We start from the raw sequence: 21,188 nt of genomic DNA on the forward strand, positions 1-21,188 counted from the left end.
TTAAGACTATGGTCTTAACTGTAATTAAAAGCATAACTACCAGCCAAATCCAACACTAAAGCCAGCCCCAACTCTAGATAGAACTTTGAACCTAACCCCAATCCTAACCCTAACCTTAGACCTGAGACTAACTAAATTAACCACTTAATCTTAACCATAACCTCAATGCCAAACATTACCAAACACCAATCCTAGCCATAACCTTACCAAACTAACAATATTCTAGATGCTCAACCACAATGCTAACCTTCCAATAACCCTGAACCTAATACCAATCCTATTTCCAACACTGAACCCAATTCCAATGCTAACCCTAACTGTAATACCAATGACAACTTAAACCCAAACCAAGCCATAGTCCTTGGTCTTAGCCTTAACTCTAACCCTAGACCTAACTTAACCTTAACACTATATATATATATATATATACACTATATATATGTATATATGTATATATGTATATATGTATGTATATATATATATAATATATATCATTTTTTAAGACAGGGTTTCTCTGTGTAGCCCTGTCTGTCCTAGAGCTTACTCTGTAGACCAGGCTAGCCTCAAACTCAGAGACCCATCTGCCTCTGTGTCTTAAGTGCAGAGATTAAAGGCATGCACCACCACACTTGGCTTTAACCTAACTTTAACCATAACCAAAACCCTAATCCTAACTCAAATACCAACACCAACACTAGATCTCGGGCCAGGCCTAGTGCTAACCGGAATCCTAATCTAAATACTAGCTCTAACTCTAACCACAAACCTATCCAAATCCTTAACTATAGACCATAACCCATGCATGAACTTAACCCTAACCTTATTTCTAAACATAAAAATAGAACAGCAACCATAAGCTGTATCACAAACCCAGTGCCAACACTTTACCTAACCATAGCCCTGGACCTAACACTAATCCTAAACCTTATAATGGCCTAAGCTCTAACCAGAAAAAACCTAAATAAATTCAATTTTAACCATGACCAACACAGATCCTAACCTGAGCCATAGAACTAGCCATATCATTAACTTTAACCCTAAATATAAATTAACATCAATGTCAGCCCTAACCCTAACACAAACCCTGGCCCTCACTCAAACCTTTACACTAGTGTAAGCCAAACCCTAACCTAGAGCTGACTCTAACCCTAAATAAACTCCAGCAATAGTCATAACTCCAAGCCCCAAATTAAGCATCCTAAGATAAACCCTAGAAATGACTAGCCCAACCCTGACTCTAATACACAACCAAAAGGATAGTGACAACCCTAAACATAAAATGTGACCATGATGGCAGCACTAGGGCTAACTCCAGAATGAGCCTGACTCTAGCCACACCCCGACATTGGCCTTAGCCCCAGCCCTACCCCTATGCTGCACCCAGCTCCAATACCAGCCCGAACTCTGCAATTCCCAGCTCCACCACTTTAACCCTCGCAGACCTAGAAAGCCATCTCAACAGTGACACTTCTTCCTAATCACTAAGACATCAGTCAGACTGGAGCCCAAGGGCACTCTGCCAAGCTCACACAAGGGTGGTCGTGGCCACCACCGAAGGAGCAGCAGATGGTAACCGCCTGGCACAGAGCACTGAGGAACCTCCAGAGACCTGGGGCATGTTTCCAGTGGGAAGTAAATGCCCGGGAGGACTAGGAAAGGCCATGGAGCCCTACAAACCGACCATGAGAAGCAGGCAGCACCAGAAACCCTGGGGCTCCCGGGTCCCAAGGCCGCTGGAATGGCCAGCTAGGGTGGAGGCTGAGCCACTGCCTCCCCCATGCCAAAACAATCAGCAAGCATTCTGTGTTCTCATTCTCCATGTGTAGCATAATAGAGCTGTAGGTGGGCCTCAGCCCTGAGAGGGGGCAGAGCAGAAATGGGATGCGCTGGGATACCACCTGCTGACCAGCTGACTCAAGGTTTGTGACAAACAGGGGCCAGCCCAGGTGTAAATGCTTCCGAATTCTGTGTGTGCTCCTGGGCGGAAACTCAGTCACTCCAAGAATTCCCCCTTTTCAATGCTGAAAGGAGACCCAGAGGGGAGAAATGGAAAATGCAAGTAGACACGGGAAGGGAGAAATGGGGCCTCTCTCGTGCACAGATGTCCTGTGCAGGGTCTCGCTGTGTGCTCGCACATGCCTGTGTGTGTCTGCACAGATTCCCGATGCGGCCTTACCTCCCACAGGGGTAGAGGTCACAGCAGTAGCACGTGTTGCTCCTCACCCTAAGCTGGCACCTTCCGTTCAAAGAGTAGCACGTGACCTGGGGTAGAGACAGGCAGGCTCATAGCTTATCCTACCCAGAGAGCCAGCAGCCCACATACAAGACCTTCTCCTGTCCAGGAGCAGGGCTGATTGCCAGGACCCTCCCTGGCTCAGGGCAGGTTGGGATGTGGGGGGGGGGGGGCAGGATTGGACAGGGAGGAACTGAACAGAGTAGGGCAAGATGGGACTGGACAGGACAGCATTGGGCAGCGCACAGCAGGGTTGGGCAGGGCTGGGCAAGGCTGTCAAAACCCTCCATGCCCTATGCACATGCCACACAGACACCTCTCTCCTCTGGAACGCCCAGTGCACGAATTTTCAACCTTCTACAGCTCTGAAGATTCCAGAGCATATTGGTAAGAGAATCTACTACCCATTTGCCTTCCTGATTCCTGCCCCCCCGCCCCCTACCCTCCCAGCTTTGGCTCTAGATGTGAGTAGCCTTATTTAGCTGAGCTAACAAATGTCCTGCCCACCTGGGCTGGTCTCACGGGTCAGCTGCTGTGTGCACTTGTTCTTCCTGGCATCTTACAGCTAAAGAATGAGGTCACACCACAGCTGCCCCAGCCCAGGGCGAGCCAGAGAGTGCCTTGAACACTGTACATGTGTTATCCCAGTGTTTCATGGCAGTGATTAAGTCAGTGAAAACACTAATTGGAATGCTAATTGACCACGCAGAGCTGGACAGATGAATCCTAACACTGTGTCAGAGAGGAAAGTACGCAGCTGTGATTCCAAAGAGAGTGCCGGGCATTGAGCTGTCAAGGCCCCTAGCTTTCAGTGCCTTGATAGCCACACAGCAGAAGATCTGTGAGAATTAAGACAGCCATTTTAACCAGATGCAGAAGATCTGGGGGAGAGGTGGCAAAGGGACTCACCTCTGTCTGATAGACGTCGTACAAGTACCCAGCCCCACTGGAATAGAACTGGCACCTTCCTGCGCTGAGAGGCCTCGGTTCCTAGAGAAATAAATACAAGTAGATGGGATGGACTGGTCATCCTCAACCAGGAATGGCCATTTCAGACTTGCCCTCCACGGGCTGGAATAGAACCGAGGCCACACAAGTCACTGCCCGCCCTAGCAATTGTGTGGCATCCAGAAGGCTGCAGGAGAGAGGATTACAGACACCTTCCATCTACCTGCTGGGCAGACATCACAGGGATGAGGGGCTTGCTGCCAAATGGGCCGAGGGATGTTCTACACCTCACCAGGAGCACTAGGCTTTTCTATCTTTCTAAAAGGTAAACAAGGGTATTCTACTAGGAAGGGGACAAGAGAGATTTGGGACTGATTCATTCATCCATCCAAACTACCCACATACTCACCCAGTCACTTAATCGTCTATACATCCAGTCGTCCATCCCTCCTTCCGGATGTCATGCCCCACCACTACACATAAGCTCATCAACGTCCTGGATCACCACAATCTCACCCCTGTGTCTCCAACATTCATGGAACCAATATCATGCTGAACCATGGAGGTCGAGGTAAGCCAGAGCTGTGGGGAGGTGGGGGAGGGGCGGAGCAGACTAATGGGTAGGCAGAAGAAAGATAGCTGGGGCCTGAAACTTGTAAAGTGTCATAAAGGCATGTCATCTGTTAGTGCGCCTTTGATTCATTACTATGTATCAGTGGAATTTCTCTGACCCAGGAGGAGTCTAGAAACCAAGACAAGTCATGAGTAAGTTCTGGACAGCAGCTATGGTGGGGCACAGCACCTGTGTGCCAGCTGGGTGAGGATGCTGACAGACCAGAGGCAGAGCCATCGGCTCCAGCTGTTACATGACAGGAGCAGATGGGATAGAGATACAGGAAGGCAGTGAGACAGGAGGCCACAGCTGGGACCTGACAGCTGCCTCTCAAGCTCTGACAATACTTCGGGGAAGTCAGGCTTACTTGGCCTTCATCACAATATGACAAGGCTCAGATCCTTCCCCTTTGGACTTTCCCAGGACACATGACAGTGTGAAATGGGGATGGAGTCTTCACACCATCTTCCCTTATGGTGGAAGCTTGGAGTGTACCTGCATGATACCAGTGGCCTCAGAAGGGTGGACCTCAGTGAGTCACTAACACTGACCCCCCCCCCCCGCCACAGGACGTAACTGATCACAGGACACCGGGCCTCTAAGGCCTATGAGTGACTGGAATGCTGTGGGTCGGGCTGGTGCTGCTCATCTGAACCCTCTGCTGGACTGCTGTCCTGGCCACTCTTCAGAGATCCAAGACCGATGTACCAGCTCACACAGGGATGCGTACATACAGGCGGGCATAAACAGATAGGCATGCTCAAGTGGATTCACGCAGGCAAGTACACAGGCAAACAGGCCCCGAGGGGCTGCCTTCCAGACTCTGCTCACCAATGAAGCCAGAAAGGGCGAGCGAAGTCCTTCCCCATCTGTGGCTGCAGAGGTGAGACTTTGCTTACCTGGAGACAGAAGTCTTTGGAAAGCGATTTCTCCCAAACACTGAGGAGCTGAGAGGGCACAGCCCTGGGAAAACCATCCCCAAAGGAGCAAGGGGCGGAATCCAGGGGCCAGGTCGGCACATTCTTTTGGGAGCACTGTAGTCTACAGGCCTGTCCAGGGAAGGCCAGATGTCTGGACACCCAACTGCAGGTGCTGAGAGCGCGACACACGCGTGTACAGCCGGACACGGGTGTGCACACATGCAAATCCACATGCACAGAATCCCCACCGGGTTGAAATGGTACAAGTCATACCGCTATGCCATGACGGCGTCACTCAGACCTCATATCACACATTTACATCATATGAGCACGTCGCAGCACATCATGCTACGTGCCGTCGCCTGTGTCATGGCACGTTGCACCATACCACATCATGCCAAACCACATATCACTCAGATCGCATCCTACCACATTGTCCGTATTGTCCCACTCCACATCACACCACCTCATTCTCTCTCGTGCCCTCCGACACCACCGTAGCCTCATTCTCTCCCGCCACATTCTAGACCATATCTCCCTGTACATACCATGTCCTACTGTGCTTCTATATTGTACCATGTCATCCGTGTTACAACACACATCACAGCATAGTATGTCGCATGACAGTCTATGTGTACTTGTTTCTTAACGGTTTTGGTCTCCTCCATTAGGCCATCAACCTGGCTGGCTCATCATTTGCCTATGGCACCTAGGAGCCTGCCTGCAGCTGCTAAACAGGTGAATAAGGGTGCCTGTGCACTGTGGGGGCAAAGTTCAGCTCTGCAGACACAAGCAGTGCCGTCATCCGCTCCAGCCATAACCGTGCCACTAGTGGGACCTCCACATTCCCTTAAAGACCTCTTTATAGATAAAAGGATTTTTTTTCTATATCTAGCCCCACATTAAGCAACAATCTTTGATGAGAGACTATGAAACTATACACTCATGCGTGAGCAAAGTCTGAGATTTCGTGGTGCATTTTGCCTTAAGCGTGATGAGAGTGCTGAGGACGGTCAGCTGGAACTCTGGACACAGAGCTCCAGAACGGAGGAGCGGGGACAAGGGTTCCCTAGTGCTTAGGGAGGACTGGGGTTGGGGAGTAACTAAAGTAATGAAGGATGTATTGTGTGGTATGTATGTTTGTATGTCTGTATCCGCTGCATGTTTGTGTCTGCTATGTATGGTGTGTGTGATTGTGCTGGGTGGGTGTTGTATGTTTGTACTGTGTGTGGTGTGTGTGTTTACGCCTGCTGTGCGTGGTTGTATTTGTGTGCTCCTTGTGTGTTCTGTGTTGGCGTTTGCTGTGCACATGTGACCTGTGGGAAGCAGAGGATTCAGGTTGCGGGAGCCAGACTCAGCAAGAAAAGGACAGCCATGGCAGCCCACCTGAAGCCCGTGTGACAATGTCAGAGCCCAGCTCCGCAACTGAAATTTTGCTTTCCACGTGGACGTGGAGCCCTAGCAATTGACTGTGTGCTGGTCAAAGGCAGTACTCACGATGTGCCGTGCTGCAAACACGCCGTCGACTATGGCACAGCAGAACGCCGCCACCACACCGAAGCTGATGAACACGATGGCCGCCACCAACTAGAGGAAGAAGATGGAAGAGTGTGGGGTGTCAGCCTAAAACACCAATCAGAGCCCTAGTGGAAGGGTATGGTGCCCTTCTCAGACCATCACCGCTTGACTTCCACCCCCCAGCGATGGGCCCCAGGGGTTCAGCCACATACTCGCCCACATGGCACCCTGTATGGTTCTGTACCATGAGACACAAGGGCAACTTCTGCATGGAGATCACTTGATGCCTTCACCTCTGCACACATGTGTTCCCATTTTCATGCACACGTGAGCACTTGCCCTAGGCCTCTAACATAACCAGATTAATTCTGCACAGCGCCTGCCTGCAGGGGCCAGCGTCACATCTGGCCACAAACAACCCAGTACCTGCCCAGGATGGTTAAATTGTCTGCTGTAGACATTCCAAATGCTATGTTTGTTACAAAGATTCATACGTTCACAAATGGGTGTTTCTGTAGGATGAATCCTTGAACATATATTATAACCCAGTACTTTGACATACTTAGATTCTTTGCAATTTAAAATTTTTAGAAGGGCTGCTACACTGTCCTATAAACACACTTAGCCACTGACAATAGTGTTTACTTCCTTGCATGCAGAATGACAGGAGATTGGTGCTTAAAAATGTTTGCCTCAATTTACATTTCGGATTCTTAGTATTTCAATTTCTATTTCTCTAACTATTAGTAAGGCTAAAAACCTTAGTATTGTTGGCCACATTTTTTTTCCATTTTTCTTGTGGCACAGTTCCAGATTGACCAAGCAAATGGGAGAATTAACTCAAGGGATTCCTGGACCTGAGTGTGATAATGAACTCACTCTCAGAGCTCAGGAGGATAAGGAAAAAGGATTGTGAGTTCAAGGCAGCCTCAGCTACACTGTGAGATCCTAGCTCAAACAAATCTGCATTTTCTTCCTGAGAGTTTCCCGGGTGTTTCTACCTCCTAAAATCCATGTGGGAGCCCCTCCTTATTTACAATTTCTCCCCCAGCAAGGAAATCTGTCGAAGTGTACGGGTTTGGTGCTCAGTCTTGAGCTATGCATAAAGCCATTGGGATTGCCAGCCACAGGGAAGAAAGGAGATGGATAGTCATCGAGAACTAGCAAGCAAACGCCAGGCATGGTGGTACACATCCAAGATCCTAGCACTTGGGAGGCAGAAGGTGGTGGAGCTCTGAGTTCAAGACCAGACTGGTCTACGGAGTGAGTTTGAGGGTAAACTGAGTTAAACAGTAAGACCCTGCCTCAAAAAGGGAAGGAGGGAGAAAAGGAGGGGGAGAGAGGAAGGAGGAGAAAAAAGAAGGAAGAAGGGAAAAAGAAAGAACAAAGGGAAAGGAAGGAAAAAAGGGAAAGAACGAGAAAAGGAAAGGAGAAAGGAACAGAAAAGAAGGAAGAAATAGCAAATACAGCAAGCAGTCTCTCTTTAGCCCCAGTAGAGCAAGAACTCTCAGGCACTGGTTGGTCCATGCACTGATGATGTCACACTCTGGTGACACTGCCACTCTTCTCCACTGCCCTCTGCCACTCCCTCCTTACTCAGCTCAGTTTTTTGTTTGCCATGAACCTAAAAGTCAGAACTCTGCTGGAAGGAAGGCAAAATCAGAAGCTCCCTCCCAGTGTGCCATCCACGTCTCCCTGGTGTGTGAGACCCACATCCTGAATCTAGTCACACAGATTTCCAACCACCCTGAGCCAAGGCAGCAGCTGGAGTCGGCCACTCTCTCCTCTGCCTCCAGAGGGGCAGAGCAATTACTAAGCAGTCATGGGCAGGCCATGAGTCTTGGAAATGGATCTCAGCCCCAGGGTCCTTAGCCTTCTGCCCAACATCAGAATGCACAGCATGGTGAAAACCATGACAGCTGCTGAGCGGAAACTTAGCTCCTCCCACAAGGAACTGTCAACCTGTGCCACATGTGTGCCTAGTGTGTGACCCCAGCAAAACTTCACACGGCCAGTCTGTCACTTCCACATCCTCAGTCCATTCAAATCACACAATGATGAAGAGCCCTCTCCATCCCCCAAACTGCCCCCCACCCGTCACAGCCAGTCCTGCCAGCCGGGGACACAAATCATACCTCCCAGGGACAACTTGGAATCTTTCCTAATAGGAAAATCTCATCCCATAGCCTCTGGGGCTACTATGCTACCCTTGGACAATGCTGGATGCTCTCTTCCATAGTTTCTGCCAGCCAAACAGGGTAGAGCTACCATGACCAGCCCTCTGCCCTCTTCACCCTCCAGACTGCCATTCATCCCAGAACCTGAGGGCTGTGCCATGATAGCAGGAGGAAGGAACAGTGGCCAAAGAGCCATGCCACAGAGGCGGCGGGCAACTGGGTCACCCACGCACTTGGGAAGAAAACATCATCTGTTTAGGAATAAGGACCATCACGTGAGTTAGCAGGTGTCAGGTCCCTAACACCCATGTCCCGGGCACAGGCGCTGTCACCCTGCAGCAGGGGTGCTATGGTGGGAGCTGTTCCAGGTGCTGAAATAAAATGCACAGATGCTGGCTTTCTGAAGCAAGATCTGGAGAGCCTGGTCCTTCCAAAAAACAGAGCCAGAGCTGGGCACCCCATGTGTCCCACATTCAGGAAACCAGCATCTCTGCTGTGGCCATCATGGTGCCTGGCAGTGCCCAAGCCAGCTGAGTCAGAGTAGACCACACAGTTATGGAATGACTGAGCTGGGTCTGGGTCAAAGGACACTAGAGAAAAACACAGCCAGGGTTCCCATTCCCCTCCCCTGATCCCATGGACATGTGTGAAGAAGCAGAGAGAAACCCCTCAGTGTACCAGTCTAAGAGAGAGACAGAGAGATAGCGATAAACAGAAACACACACAGAGAAAGGCAAAGACTGGAGAGAGAAGTTAAGAGAGACAGACAGACTCATCCTCCTGGGATTCCAAAGGAACACACAGGCCATACCTGCCTGAAGGTAGGCTCTACTCACAGGGGACAGACGCAGTTGCTGTGACAAGTTGCCACACGAATTTTCTTTCAGATTGATAGTGCTGTTCCTTGCAGACACAGAAGTATCGTCTTTGAGTGAGTGGGATGCTGAGAACCACCGAGTGAAGGGACATGGGAAGGGAGGAGGTAGTGCTTAGAGCCTTGGCAGGTAGCAGGAGTCCTCTCCAGGGAATGTGACTTCTCCTTGGTATAGAGGAGTCCTCCCTCAGTCTTTATTTATTTTTATTTATTTATTTTTGTTTCCACTGGAGATTGTCATAATAATAGGCAGAGATAACAGTGAGATCATTTCTAATTAGATTTCACTCTCAGAGTGGACAGATTGGAGCAAGCACAAATCCAATAAGTGTCTGGATTTGCTTCAGCCTCCCATGGGAAGGGAAGTACAGAAGAGACAAAAGATCACTCTGAACTGACGGCTAGGTGAGGGTACACATGGCGGTATCAAGCTATGTGGTCTACTTTTACATATGCTTATACATATACGTATACATATATTTCTCTACAGTGAACTTTAAAATAAAGAGAAAGCAGAAGAAAAGCACTCTACACTGTTGAAACTGTTTAGGAAGGATTAGAGGTGTGGCCTTGTTGGGGAAGTATGTCACTGGAAGAGGGTCTGAGGTTTCGAAAGCCCACAGCACTTCCACTTCTTTGGCTGAAGTGGCCCAACCTGAGACCATCCCCCTGAAGACACAAAATAGTGGCTCCCATTTCTGAATGCTCACTGTAGCCAGCTCTGTACTAGATAACGCCTTCAGGTACCAGCTCTTCCCAAGTCAGCACTGAAGTCTAAAGTGGTTCAGTTCCTCAGTACTACAGCACTTATAATCAGCTCAGGTTTAAAGTGCCAATTCCAGATGCATTTTTAAATTTCCTTAGTAGGCATCATCCATTTAGGCTCAGGTTCTTGGCCTGTTTAGAAGTGTAAGGTATGGATTCCATCTCATGGAATGTGCCTTAAATCCAATGTTTAAATAATGTTATGGGTTATTCCCACAACATTTGTGCCACTATTGTACGAGCACAGCTCACAGTCAGATCACAGCTGTAGTCACAGGGTTTATAGCTGGGTGATATCACTATCAATGTTCTCCTCCAGTGTCATGCGGAGTATCTTCTAGAACCATGAACAATGGTCAATAGGGGTGAAATGTCCATCTGGGCACTGCTAAAGAGGGAGAAGAAAGACCGAGAGACAGAGGATCAGGAAATCTACGGTGAGGTTGTGTCTCTTAGAAAGGACAGGTAAGCTGCACCCACGATGAAACAATATGGCTGCTTGAGCAAGATCTGCAGAAGTAAGTACACCATAGCATGCTCACAGGGATCAGGGAAATGTCATTGGTACCCAGCACACAAAGAACTACAAACTTGCCTTAGGCTTTTTACTGCTGTGATGAGACATCAAGACCAAAAAGCAGTTTGAGGAAGAAGGGGTTTATTTGTCTTACACTTCCTAACATAATGCAGAGAGAGAGAGGAGTGCTGGCTTTGGCTTGCTCCTTATGGCTTGCTCAGTCTTTCTTATAGAATCTAGGATCACCAGCCCATGTGTGGCACAATGGGCTTGGCCCTCCCACAACAGTTACTATTCAAGAAAATGGCATGGTGTGCCTACCGCCAGATCTTGTGGAGGCCTTTACTTAACTGAGGTTCCTTAGCTCAGATGACTCTGTTGCATCGAGCTGACTTAGAGCCATCCAGCACACTAAGGCATACTGAAACAGGGACCTCGTGAGTGATGAGCTGCCTAAATAATTATCCAATACCAAGTGGTCAGCCCCGAAATCATACACATACAAGTAACACTAAAGGGACTTAATAGGATATATAAATATATGTATATCTATAGATATATGTATATGTATATCTATAGATATATGTATATGTATATCTATAGATATATGTATACGTATATCTATAGATATAGATATAGATAGATATATAGGTATATGTATATCTATATATCCTAGTAAGTTTTTATATTTTATATATTTCTTTTATACATATATGTATAATTTATGCTATATAAATATATAAAATATAAAATAAAATATATTTTATATATAATATATTTTCTCTCTTTTGCACACATATATGTATAAAAGAAAAAGGCGCCATGATTTCAAGAGGAAGCAAAGAGGTAGGTATAAACGGGATGGATTGGAAGGTGATGGATGAAATTACGTAATTTTAACTTTTAAAAATAAGAAAATTGTAGTTATTTTAAAAAATGGACTCCAACAAATGGTGTTTTGACCGTGAGGAACATACACAGGAGTGCCTAGACACTCTGCTTTGTATTATTCATACACACCAACGTGGATCAAAATCCTGAATGAAATGGAAGTGTTAAAACTCCACCAAAATTGAAAGCTGGGGCTGTCGAGACAGCGCAGGCAGTAATGCACGTGTCATGCAAGTGTGAGGACGCAAGTTCAGATCCCCAGCGCCCATGTAAAACCAAGGCATGTGCTATGTGTCTGTAAAGCTACGCCTGGAAGGTACAGGGGATGGAGGGATGGAGACAGAGAGAGCCTCCAGAGCACCCCAACAGGACCTACAGGCAAGTGATAACCACTTATTCTTACATCAATAATCCACAACAGTGCACCAACACACACAGTCCATAGTGCCCTGTACTACACAGCTATTGATAGTCTGTGAACTTGGATAAATATCATCATCTCATTGTCTACTATTGTGGTGGTCTGAGTAAGAATGTCCCCATACACTCATACATTCCAATGCTTGAGCTACCTTTGGAGAAACTGTTTGGGAAGGATTACAGGTGTGGCCTTGTTGGGGAAGTATGTCACTGGAAGAGGGTTTGAGGTTTCAAAAGCCCACAGCACTCCCAGTTAACTCGCTTGATATCAATCTCTCGTCCACCCTGACCTTGTGCTTGTAGAAATAAGCTCTCAGCTAGTTCTCCAGTGCCATCCCTTCCTGTGCCTGCTGCCATGCCCCCACCATGATGATCATGGACTCAACCTCTGGAACTGTAAGCGAGCCGCTGATTAAATGTTTTCTTTCAGAAGTTGCCTTGGTTACAGGGTCCCTTCACCATAATAGGACAGTAGCTATGTTTCTAACATCTACCCTAGCATTCCCTGTTCTGTTTTAATCCCTACCTCTCTCTGATCCTCAGTGGTGTTCATGTAGACCAAGTTGTGAATGGCACCAACTGGGCCCCGAGTCTTGGGTTGTAGAGTATTGAGGGCCCACGGGTTTCAGATGACTGTGATGTGAATGTAGCATCCTATGTTGAGGGACTGACACTCACCACAAAAATTTGAAAGAGAAATGAGTTTTCTTACCATTTGTCTTCTATTCTCCACCAGGTGAATGCCAATGATTCCCAAGAAGGACCCAAAGCCCAGCTGAGATGAAAGGAAGAACAAGAGAGATGATTGATTAACATCATACTGATCCATCACAGTTAATAATGCCTTGGGCTGGCAAGATGACTCCATATGTAAAGGAACTTGCTGGCAAGCCTGATGACCTGAGTTTAACCCCCAGGATTCCACATGGTAAAAGCAGAGATTCCGCTGACCTCCACACATGTACCATAGCATACGTGCTACCCTCCCATCAAGATAACTAAGTAATTTTTAAATATTTAATAATTCACCCTTAAAACGTTTTGCCCCGATGGATGTGGTAGCCCACACCTGTAATCCCAGCACTCAGGAAGTTAAGGCAGGAGGGTGGCCAACTTGGACTACCAAACGAGACCATGTCATTTTAAAAAAATGAAATGAAATACTTTGTCAGGAGAAGAGTGAGACAGCATGGTGGTCCCTAGAGAGGGACAGCATACCCTCTAATGCCCACTGGTGGGGCAGAAGCCGATGCTTCTATGATATCAGCTCACCTTTTGGTCGCAGGAATGAGGTGTTAAGTTTCAGTATGCCTTTGTAGGGACCTGGAGCCCTCACACTGACCTTCTGACATGCCCTCTCCAGGCAGCCCATGAAAAATGGACAGAAATTCGGCAGGTGTAACGTATGATGTTTCAGCAGAAGGGCTGCCAAGACCAAGACCTTGCCCACACTGGAGTCTTCAGATTGGAGCAAGGACAGCAGGCAGCCTGGGCATGGAGAAAGGCAGTGTGGAGGCTTGGGGTCCAGGAGCTCTCTCAGGCAGAGGCTCAGTCAGCTGTTAGGGTCCTATGCTTGAACCTGTCCTCATCTTAAAGCCTGGACCTGAGCTCTAGCGATCGATGTTCTGGACACACTGCTCCGAGCCTGTGCTAGTCTGAGGGGTCAAGTCCAGGAGGCCCTGTCTGTCTTGACTGTGAAGAATGGTATCTCTCCAAGTACTGAGCTGCTGAAGGCCACCCTCCTCACCTGGGGTTAACAAATGGCAGACTTTTTTTTAATGTGAATTTTTTTTTTCCAAAAAATGATTTTTTTTTTCATGGCCAGGCCACTCGTCCTGAGGTGGCTGGCACCCTTCAGCTCAGTTGAATGCAGTGTCTCTCTGATCTGACTTTCCTCACATTTCTCTAATGTCGCTATTGTCTCCATGAAGACACAAAGTCTAAGACAAAGCTACTTCTGGCTAATACTGTGTTAGCCTGCCCTCCAGGGAACCATATCCTTTGCTCGTTTCCCTCAGAAATACTGTTAGGTTGGAATATAATCTTGTGGTGGTTAGCTTTGATTATCAACCTTCCACAAACAAAAAAACCTCCCCAGGGAAAGAGTCTCAACAAAGGGTTGTCTACATTTGATTGGCCTGTGGGCATATCTGTGGAAAACTGAGACTAAGTTAATTGATGTAGGAAGTTCCAGCCTACCGTGGGCAGCACCATTCCCTAGGAAGGAGGTCTTGAACTATATGAGAATGGAGGCATCAAGCTTGACACAAACAGCAAGCAATGATTGTGGATGCATCCTTCCGCTCTGCTCTTGACTGTGGATGTGTTGTGACCAGCTGCTTCAAGTTCCTGTCACTGTGACATCCCAGCAACAATGAACCATACCCAGAAATTGTGAGCCAAGAATAAAACCTTTCTCCCCTACACTGTATTTTTGCCAGGGTGCTTTATCAAAATGAAACTAGAGCTTCCTGTGGTGAGAATCTCAAACAACTGTAGCTGGGGAACAAGCAGCTGACTATTGATCGAGGCTGATCTTCGTGTTTTTCAGAGAATTTGAGGTTCTGCACCTTCACATACTCTTGCTTGGGAATTTCAGGATTCTCTCCTTGCCCAGGCAATGTGGCAGAAGAGCCTTGTGTAAGGCTTGCGTCTCTGGTATGTGCTTCATGTAATGTGACAGCAAAACTTCTCCTGCATCGATGTTTTTACACAGGGTTACCTGTGAACTATATCCAGGTAGATAACATGACTTATGTAAACAAGGTGTGTAAACAAACCATATGAAGATAAAATGAACAGTAAAGTGTGTTTAGAAGCTGCCGGCTAAGAGACATGCCTTGCTCAAGTTGTTGGCTCTGTCCCTAGAGTCATTTACCCTTTGGTGGGAAGTCAGCACAGCTATACGGCTTCTTGTTTTCAATGGTAGCATCAACAACAGTTTCAATCCACATCCTCCCTGTGAGGCTCCCAAAGCCACTAGCCCATCTTCCAAGAATTATGTTGGGGCTGTTGCATGGGCTAATGTCCAGGAGCAGCGGGGCTGGTCCTTCAGGGTATTGCAGACGGTGTTGCCATTTCTCCAGACAGCTGGAGGCTCTGGCCCCTCCCCATATTTACTATGTAACCTTCTGTGGCCCTGAACCCTGCCTACCATCACCAAGCCACACCCTCTCCTCCTTTGCTTCCAGGGGCCCTATGATGACACTGGCCTGTGAGCGTGGTGCAATATGGCCTCTCTTAGGGTCTTCTGACTAGCAGCCTTCAGTCCTCTCTCTTTGCAGAGCTCACTCTCAGGTACTAGAGTATCATTGGGCTGGGATCATTTTTCCTAGGACTATGGCCCCCTCTCCCCAGCGGAAATTTCTGACACCGTGGACAAGCAGGGAATGTGTCTCTCTTCACAGAACACTGAACATTCTGCCCAGTCTACCATAGGCCTTTGACTCACGATGATCCCTGGGTAGTAGCCGCCCACAGTCACATTCTCTGTCCTGGTGGTGGCAGCAAGGCCGATGGTCAGGATGAGGGTGGATACCAGCAGCAGGAAGCCCACAAACCACAGAGAGATCTTCTTTCTCCTTGCAAAGCCCTCTGTGGGGAGAAAAAGAAGGGTGTTAGTGAGCTGTGGGCTGATTACCAACTATGCTCCAGGCCCAGTCATCTGGAATCCTGTGAGCGCCACACCTGTCCTCTACCAACAAAGGGGCAGCCTGGTCCCAGCTAGGCCAGCAGGTGAGCAGCCCGCCCCTCCTCCCTTCCTGACAGCCCTGAGCCTAGCCAGGGGCCACTGCCTGAAGCTGGAGAGTGGCTTGTCTTCATCTCAAGTCCAAGGAGAGAAGAGAATGGAGGAGGCATATACGTGCCATAAGTGTCAGAGGCAGCTGAGCCCCAGATTCCGCACCCCCCCCAACCCCACCATCAGTGACTGGGGCTTCTGGTTGCGGACCTACCCACCTGGCAGGAAGGTTGCACCTGCTATTCCTCTGACTGTCGGGTGCATCGGCCTCCCCTAATCACTACACAGCCGTACCTGAACCACAGGCTATGGTCAAAGCCGAGAGAGAGGGCATGTTTGACTCTGATCCAGCCAGGCAAACAGAAGTCTCCACACAGGAGTGGAGGGGAAGAAAAGTCTGGTGGCCTCCTCCTGGTCCAGAGTCCGTCGAGTCAATGTCTTGTGAGTGTGTATAGACATGCAAGTATGTGTGCTCATGCGTGCCTGTATGTGTGTACACACAGCACAGTCCCTGCTTCGTCTGGAACCGGCCTGTCTACCCAAGCATACCTCCTTCCAAATGGCCACTGGATCTCGGCGTGGTGGCGCATGTCTTTAATTTCAGTGCTCAGGAGGCAAAGGCAGGTGGATCTCTGAGTTCAAGGCCAGCCTGGTCTACAGAGTGAATTTCAGGACAGCCTGAAACCCTGTCATCAAATGGCCACTGGATCTGAATGGGCAAATCTTCATGTCCTGAGAGGCTCTTGTTTGAAGATTTCACACACCTTTGATCCCACCAGTGAAGCTTAACACGAGCCAAGGTTATGACCCATAAGACAGAGATTGTTACAAACTCAAGACATAAATTTTAACAAGACTCAGATGACTGCTCATGATCCAAATGACTCAGCTGATGGGACAAAGCCATTTTTATCTGACCCAGAAAAGACACATCTCCAGGAACAAGACCCCATTCCAGAGGCCCTGTTCATCCCTATTCAGTCTTTTCACCCTTCTCCAGACCAGGGTAGGAGAGGTTTCTCCTGAGCATCTCATTCTAAACCACCCTTTTGCCCCCAAGAGGGACCATATCTACCATCCCCCAACACAGAAATCACAGGCTCTCAGGAGCACAAGGGTTACCTCTGGCCTCAACTGCTTCCAAGGTCCCCAAGGGGTGGAAGATGATGGAACTCCTGTTGACCAGGCTCTGCAAGTCCTGGCCTCACATATGGGTCCAGGCTCCCTTCCCACTCCCAGTCCTCGCTCTTCTGCCTCTCTGAGAGGAAGGTTTATGTCCAGGGCCCATGGGACTCTTGTATCTGCCTCAGCTCACTCTATGGGCTCACTTGAATGTCACCTTCATTCCCCCACTCACCCACATGTTTCCTCCTCATTCTCACATTCATTCCCCAAATTCCCCATCCCTCACTCAACTGAGCAGTCAGAATGTACAGATGCCTTCAGATCCCAGACATGCTGCCATAAACACAGGGTGAACCCTACCCCCATTGGAAGCTTTCAGTCTTGGGATAGAAGGCCACTAGATCGAAGATGAGCCGTGGTACATATAAACTTTATAAAGTGCTTCATTTGATAGGGCCAGGGGACAAGGAGAATTCAGGAAGGAGTATGGAAACACCACCCAGAAAGGAAGCCCTGGGGTGTTTGGGAGTGGTCCAGCTGGCCCTGAGAGAGCCCTGACATTGGTGGGTGGCAAACGGGCAGCCTGGGTGCTGAAGGAACAGGGGGCCTGGAAAGCTACTGCAGCAGGGTGAGCGGGGTTGGAGAAACTCTAGTTCCACTTTCTCCAGTGTCCACAACCTCTGAGTAAATTTAGGGGAAGCAAGTAAGGCTGAATGGACCCCACCCTGGATGGCTTGGGCCTGTGAGGGTAGACCAGCAAGAGGCAAAGGCAACACCTTTCTTTGAAAGCACCAGAACAGGGCACAGAGCACCCTTGGCAGAATGTGGTAGGCTCTGGAGCAGACCCTTGCTTCTCCACGGTGCCCACAGCCCTACCAAGAGCTGGCCTTGGTAGGGCCAAGCACACTGAGCCTCAGGAGCAAGCCAAGGAGGCTGGGGCCACCTGCCATAGGATGGGCCTAGATGCCACCTGGCCAGACCTCGCCATGTCAGCAGACGGGCTACTGAACTAACAGGGAGTCATCAGGCGCACAGAGTGAACCAGTAGATGCTTTCTTGCCCTAAAGGGTTTCACTTCCCCCCTCAACTGCCCTAAGTACATCACACTAATCACATTCCAAACAGCTAATAATGATGCCACATGGCTGAGGTCTGCGTAGACCCTTCTACAGAAATATCTTTCGTCCAGGATGGCTCCAGCCCACAGCACCGGACCATGTCCTCTGGGTTGGCTCATTAGCATGGCATCCTAGGCTGGTGGCACTTAGCACTGTTAAGGAGCTACAGCTTCTGACCTGCAAAAAAGCCACTTGGCCAGAGGTCAGGCCCTTGAAACTTTACTCTCTCCCAGTCATGTCTCTGATAGGCATTTTGCCCTTTTACCAGTCCCTACCTTAGTCTGACCTCCCCTAGAAACACGAGCTAGGCCAGGCTGTCAGCATCTCTGTCCACAGTGCCCAGGCTAAGACAAGGTCTGGAAAGTTGCGTGGTTGCAGAACAGGGCAGCTGAGCACTCCTTTCCGGCTACTTGGACTGATGTTAATGGCCTCACACCAGAAAGACAGGGCAAAAGGAGAGTTCTACCCAAAGTGCCTTTTATAAATACATCTCAGTACTCAGGATGGCATAAAAATAAGTTTTACAAAAAGAAAAACAAATCCCAGACAAGAAGGCAGGGGTGTCTGAGATCCCCAGATGCAAGCATTTCTACATCAGGTTTTGGAGAAAAAGACATTTCACATGTGACAGATACCCAGACAATTGCTGTACCATCTCCTGTGTCCCTCATCCCATCAACAAGGCGCTAGCGCCCTGTGTGTAGAAAGCACATGGCTGCTAAACACGTGGTGAGCACTGTGAGCAGGCTCACGACGAAGAGGAAGGCCAAGCAGGGCCCTGCCTCTAGCTCTCAGGATGCCAGTGTCCAGCTCAAACTGGGAGGCCGTGGCACCTGGGGCTGAGTAAGTGAAAAGACTTCATTCACCTGGGTGGAGGGAGAAACGGCAACAACCAGGTTGGCTGAGGCAATTAGGAGGTCCTCAGAGCCTGTCTGGGAAAGCTGTCCCACTCACATAAAAGCCAGAGATGTTCTGAGCCTGCTGTCAGGCCAGCTGCTGGCCACTTCCTCAGCTGTTTAGTGCTCCTGTCTGTCCAGTTGCAGGTAGCCCTTCCCCTCACACCTCAGCATATCACTTGGCCATTTTCTGCCCACCTATCCCAGCCTCACCCCTCATTTTTTAAATGTTGCACTCCTTTCCAGGTCTCTGCCTGTCTTGCTCAGGACTGCTGACCCGGGTACCCATAGTTCCACTTGGTCTGCCCCAAAGGTACAGGCACTAATGGACAGTAGACTGTCCTCCGTGTTGGACCATGTTCTCCACTTCATTGAGGCAGGAAGAGGAACCCCAACCTGCAGGACGAGAGTCAGCAGGGTTCTTCATTGAGGCCTCGCTGTCTACAGTGTCCAGTCTCAGACACCAGTGATGCTGAGGCAGAGAGGTCGTTTGAGCCTGGGGGTTTTGAGACCAGCCTAGGAGATCCCACAAGGGCATATCCTGTAGCAGGTGTAAAGTGTGCCTGAGTAGCCCAGGGCTGGGCACTGCCCAGTCACCAGGTTCTGATTTTATATGTAGCATCACTCCAAGATGTAAGCAAAGAAGAAGCATTGATATAAAATAGTCATAGCCTGGAGCCACACAGACTTTTAAGACTCTGTCTCAATTAAAAAAAAAAAAAAAAAAAAAAACTCCCACAGACCATTTTAAAGTCTGGCGCTCCTTACCAGAAGAAAAGAGTAAGTCAGACCAACTGAAAACCGCCAAGTCCCCATAATGTAATAACAGTGGCAGCTGCTGATATAGCAGCTGTCATTCAACACTAGCTAGCTACAGCTTACAAGGAAGATGAATAGGATGACCACAGAGCATCTGGCCTTAAAGAGGAGAGCACACAGTAGACTCGCTTAGAAAGAAGCCAAATTCCTTAGTTATTATTCAACAGCACTAACCAATCACAATTCCCGAAAGTGTCTCAGTGAAGGGTGGTGGCGACCCTTCCCAGAGACGGTGTCTATGGGATTTGTTCTGAAAGGATCATCAAGCGCTCTCTCACCCCGACCCCAATCTGATCCCTTAATCCCATACCAGAGGTTTCCCAAGGTGGGAAGTCCTTTCTTTTTGAAAATCTCTCCCACCCTCTGCCCTCTAGGAACAATGCCCCACACCCCTCCAGGGCCTGGCTACCTCCCAGAAGAGCACCCAAGCCTAAGCGTCTGGAGCCAGAGCCTGCAACAGGTTTCCTGTTTTCCCAGACAGACCTGGCCTCAGCTGCTTCAGGCTTGATGAGGGAAATCAAACAATTAGAGATGGAGTGGCTGGCTGATGAAGCGGGCGGAGCCCTTGCCGGCACCAACAACTCTAAAAATCCCCGAACACCTTTCTCCCTGTCAGGCAGCAAGCTCCCCCTGGTTCTTTCAAACAAACATTTCCCAGAAAAGTTGAGAAGTTGAAATAAACACAGTAGGACTGGAAAGGTGTGGGGCACGGGGCGCACCGCTGAAAAGGACTTGTTGTGTCTCTTAATAAAAACATGACGTCGGGGACAGAAACAGAAGAGAACGGTGGGTATATGGGTAAGCAGCAGAAGAATGAACCGCCAGGGGACAGGTGGCCACATAAACTCAAAGCCCAAGAAGCCAGACCTGAGTCCCCAGCCCCAAGTCCCAAAGGAGTCCTGTGCCTGGGGCCGGGCGCGCTATTCCCCTCTTAGACCAGCTGGAGACCTGTATGTTACCCAGCTCCGGGGGGGGGGGGGGGGGGGGGGGGGGGCCAGATTGCCTGCCAGCAGGAGAGACGCCAGGGACGCTAACCTGTGGTATCCAGCAGAGCCAGGGGGCCCGGCACTGGCGGCGGGAGCGGCTGCATTCCACTGGGAGGGCAGTGCTCTAAGGCAGCCGCCTGGAGGCTGCTCGTGTCAGCTTAGGTGATTGGGTTTCAGGAGGCCCAGGGACAGGTCCGAAGCTCAGTCCTGTGTCTGCTCTCCTGGGCTCCACAGGCGCGTCTATCTCCTCTTCTGTCCTCCTCTCTCCTTTGGTCAGTCCCCTTCTCCCTCCACCATCCCCTCTGCCCCCTCCATCTCCTACACCTCCCTCCCTCCTAGGTCCTGGTGCCTGCCTGCTCCTCCTCCTCCCCTCCTCCCTCTTCCTCTTCTCCTCCCCCTAGTCCCCTTCCAGTCCCTGGAAATTAAGAGTCTAGGAAAAGACCCTGAGCTTTCACTACCAGAGATGGAAGACAGACCCAGGGAGGAGGAAACTTACCTGAAGAAATACTGTCCTGCTAGCCCGAGCCCAAGCCTCCATCAGAGGTGGCCACAGACCAAGAACTGGGAGGCTCAGATGGAGGGAAGCAGAGAAACTCAGCAGGTGTGGCCCAGGGCTCCTACACTGGTGC

The 21,188-nt window shown here is 49.3% G+C and overlaps 1 protein-coding gene across 1 annotated transcript in view; it reads right to left on the bottom strand.

Moving 5' to 3' along the window:
* Positions 1 to 20,793, bottom strand: part of Tmem255b (transmembrane protein 255B) — a 30,754-nt gene extending 9,961 nt beyond the window's left edge. The window contains exons 1-6 of the mRNA XM_055608409.1: positions 20,609 to 20,793; positions 15,328 to 15,470; positions 12,589 to 12,651; positions 6,212 to 6,301; positions 3,143 to 3,223; positions 2,177 to 2,262 (exon numbers count right to left, since the gene is read on the bottom strand). Of these exons, the coding sequence (XP_055464384.1) occupies positions 2,177 to 2,262; positions 3,143 to 3,223; positions 6,212 to 6,301; positions 12,589 to 12,651; positions 15,328 to 15,470; positions 20,609 to 20,663 (518 nt within the window). The 5' untranslated portion in view covers positions 20,664 to 20,793. The remainder of the gene's footprint in view (positions 1 to 2,176; positions 2,263 to 3,142; positions 3,224 to 6,211; positions 6,302 to 12,588; positions 12,652 to 15,327; positions 15,471 to 20,608) is intronic.
* Between the last annotated feature and the right edge of the window lie 395 nt (positions 20,794 to 21,188).

Source organism: Psammomys obesus, unplaced genomic scaffold (assembly GCF_907164565.1).
Source record: "Psammomys obesus unplaced genomic scaffold, mPsaObe1.curated_primary_1811, whole genome shotgun sequence".
Classification (NCBI taxonomy): Eukaryota; Metazoa; Chordata; class Mammalia; order Rodentia; family Muridae; genus Psammomys; species Psammomys obesus.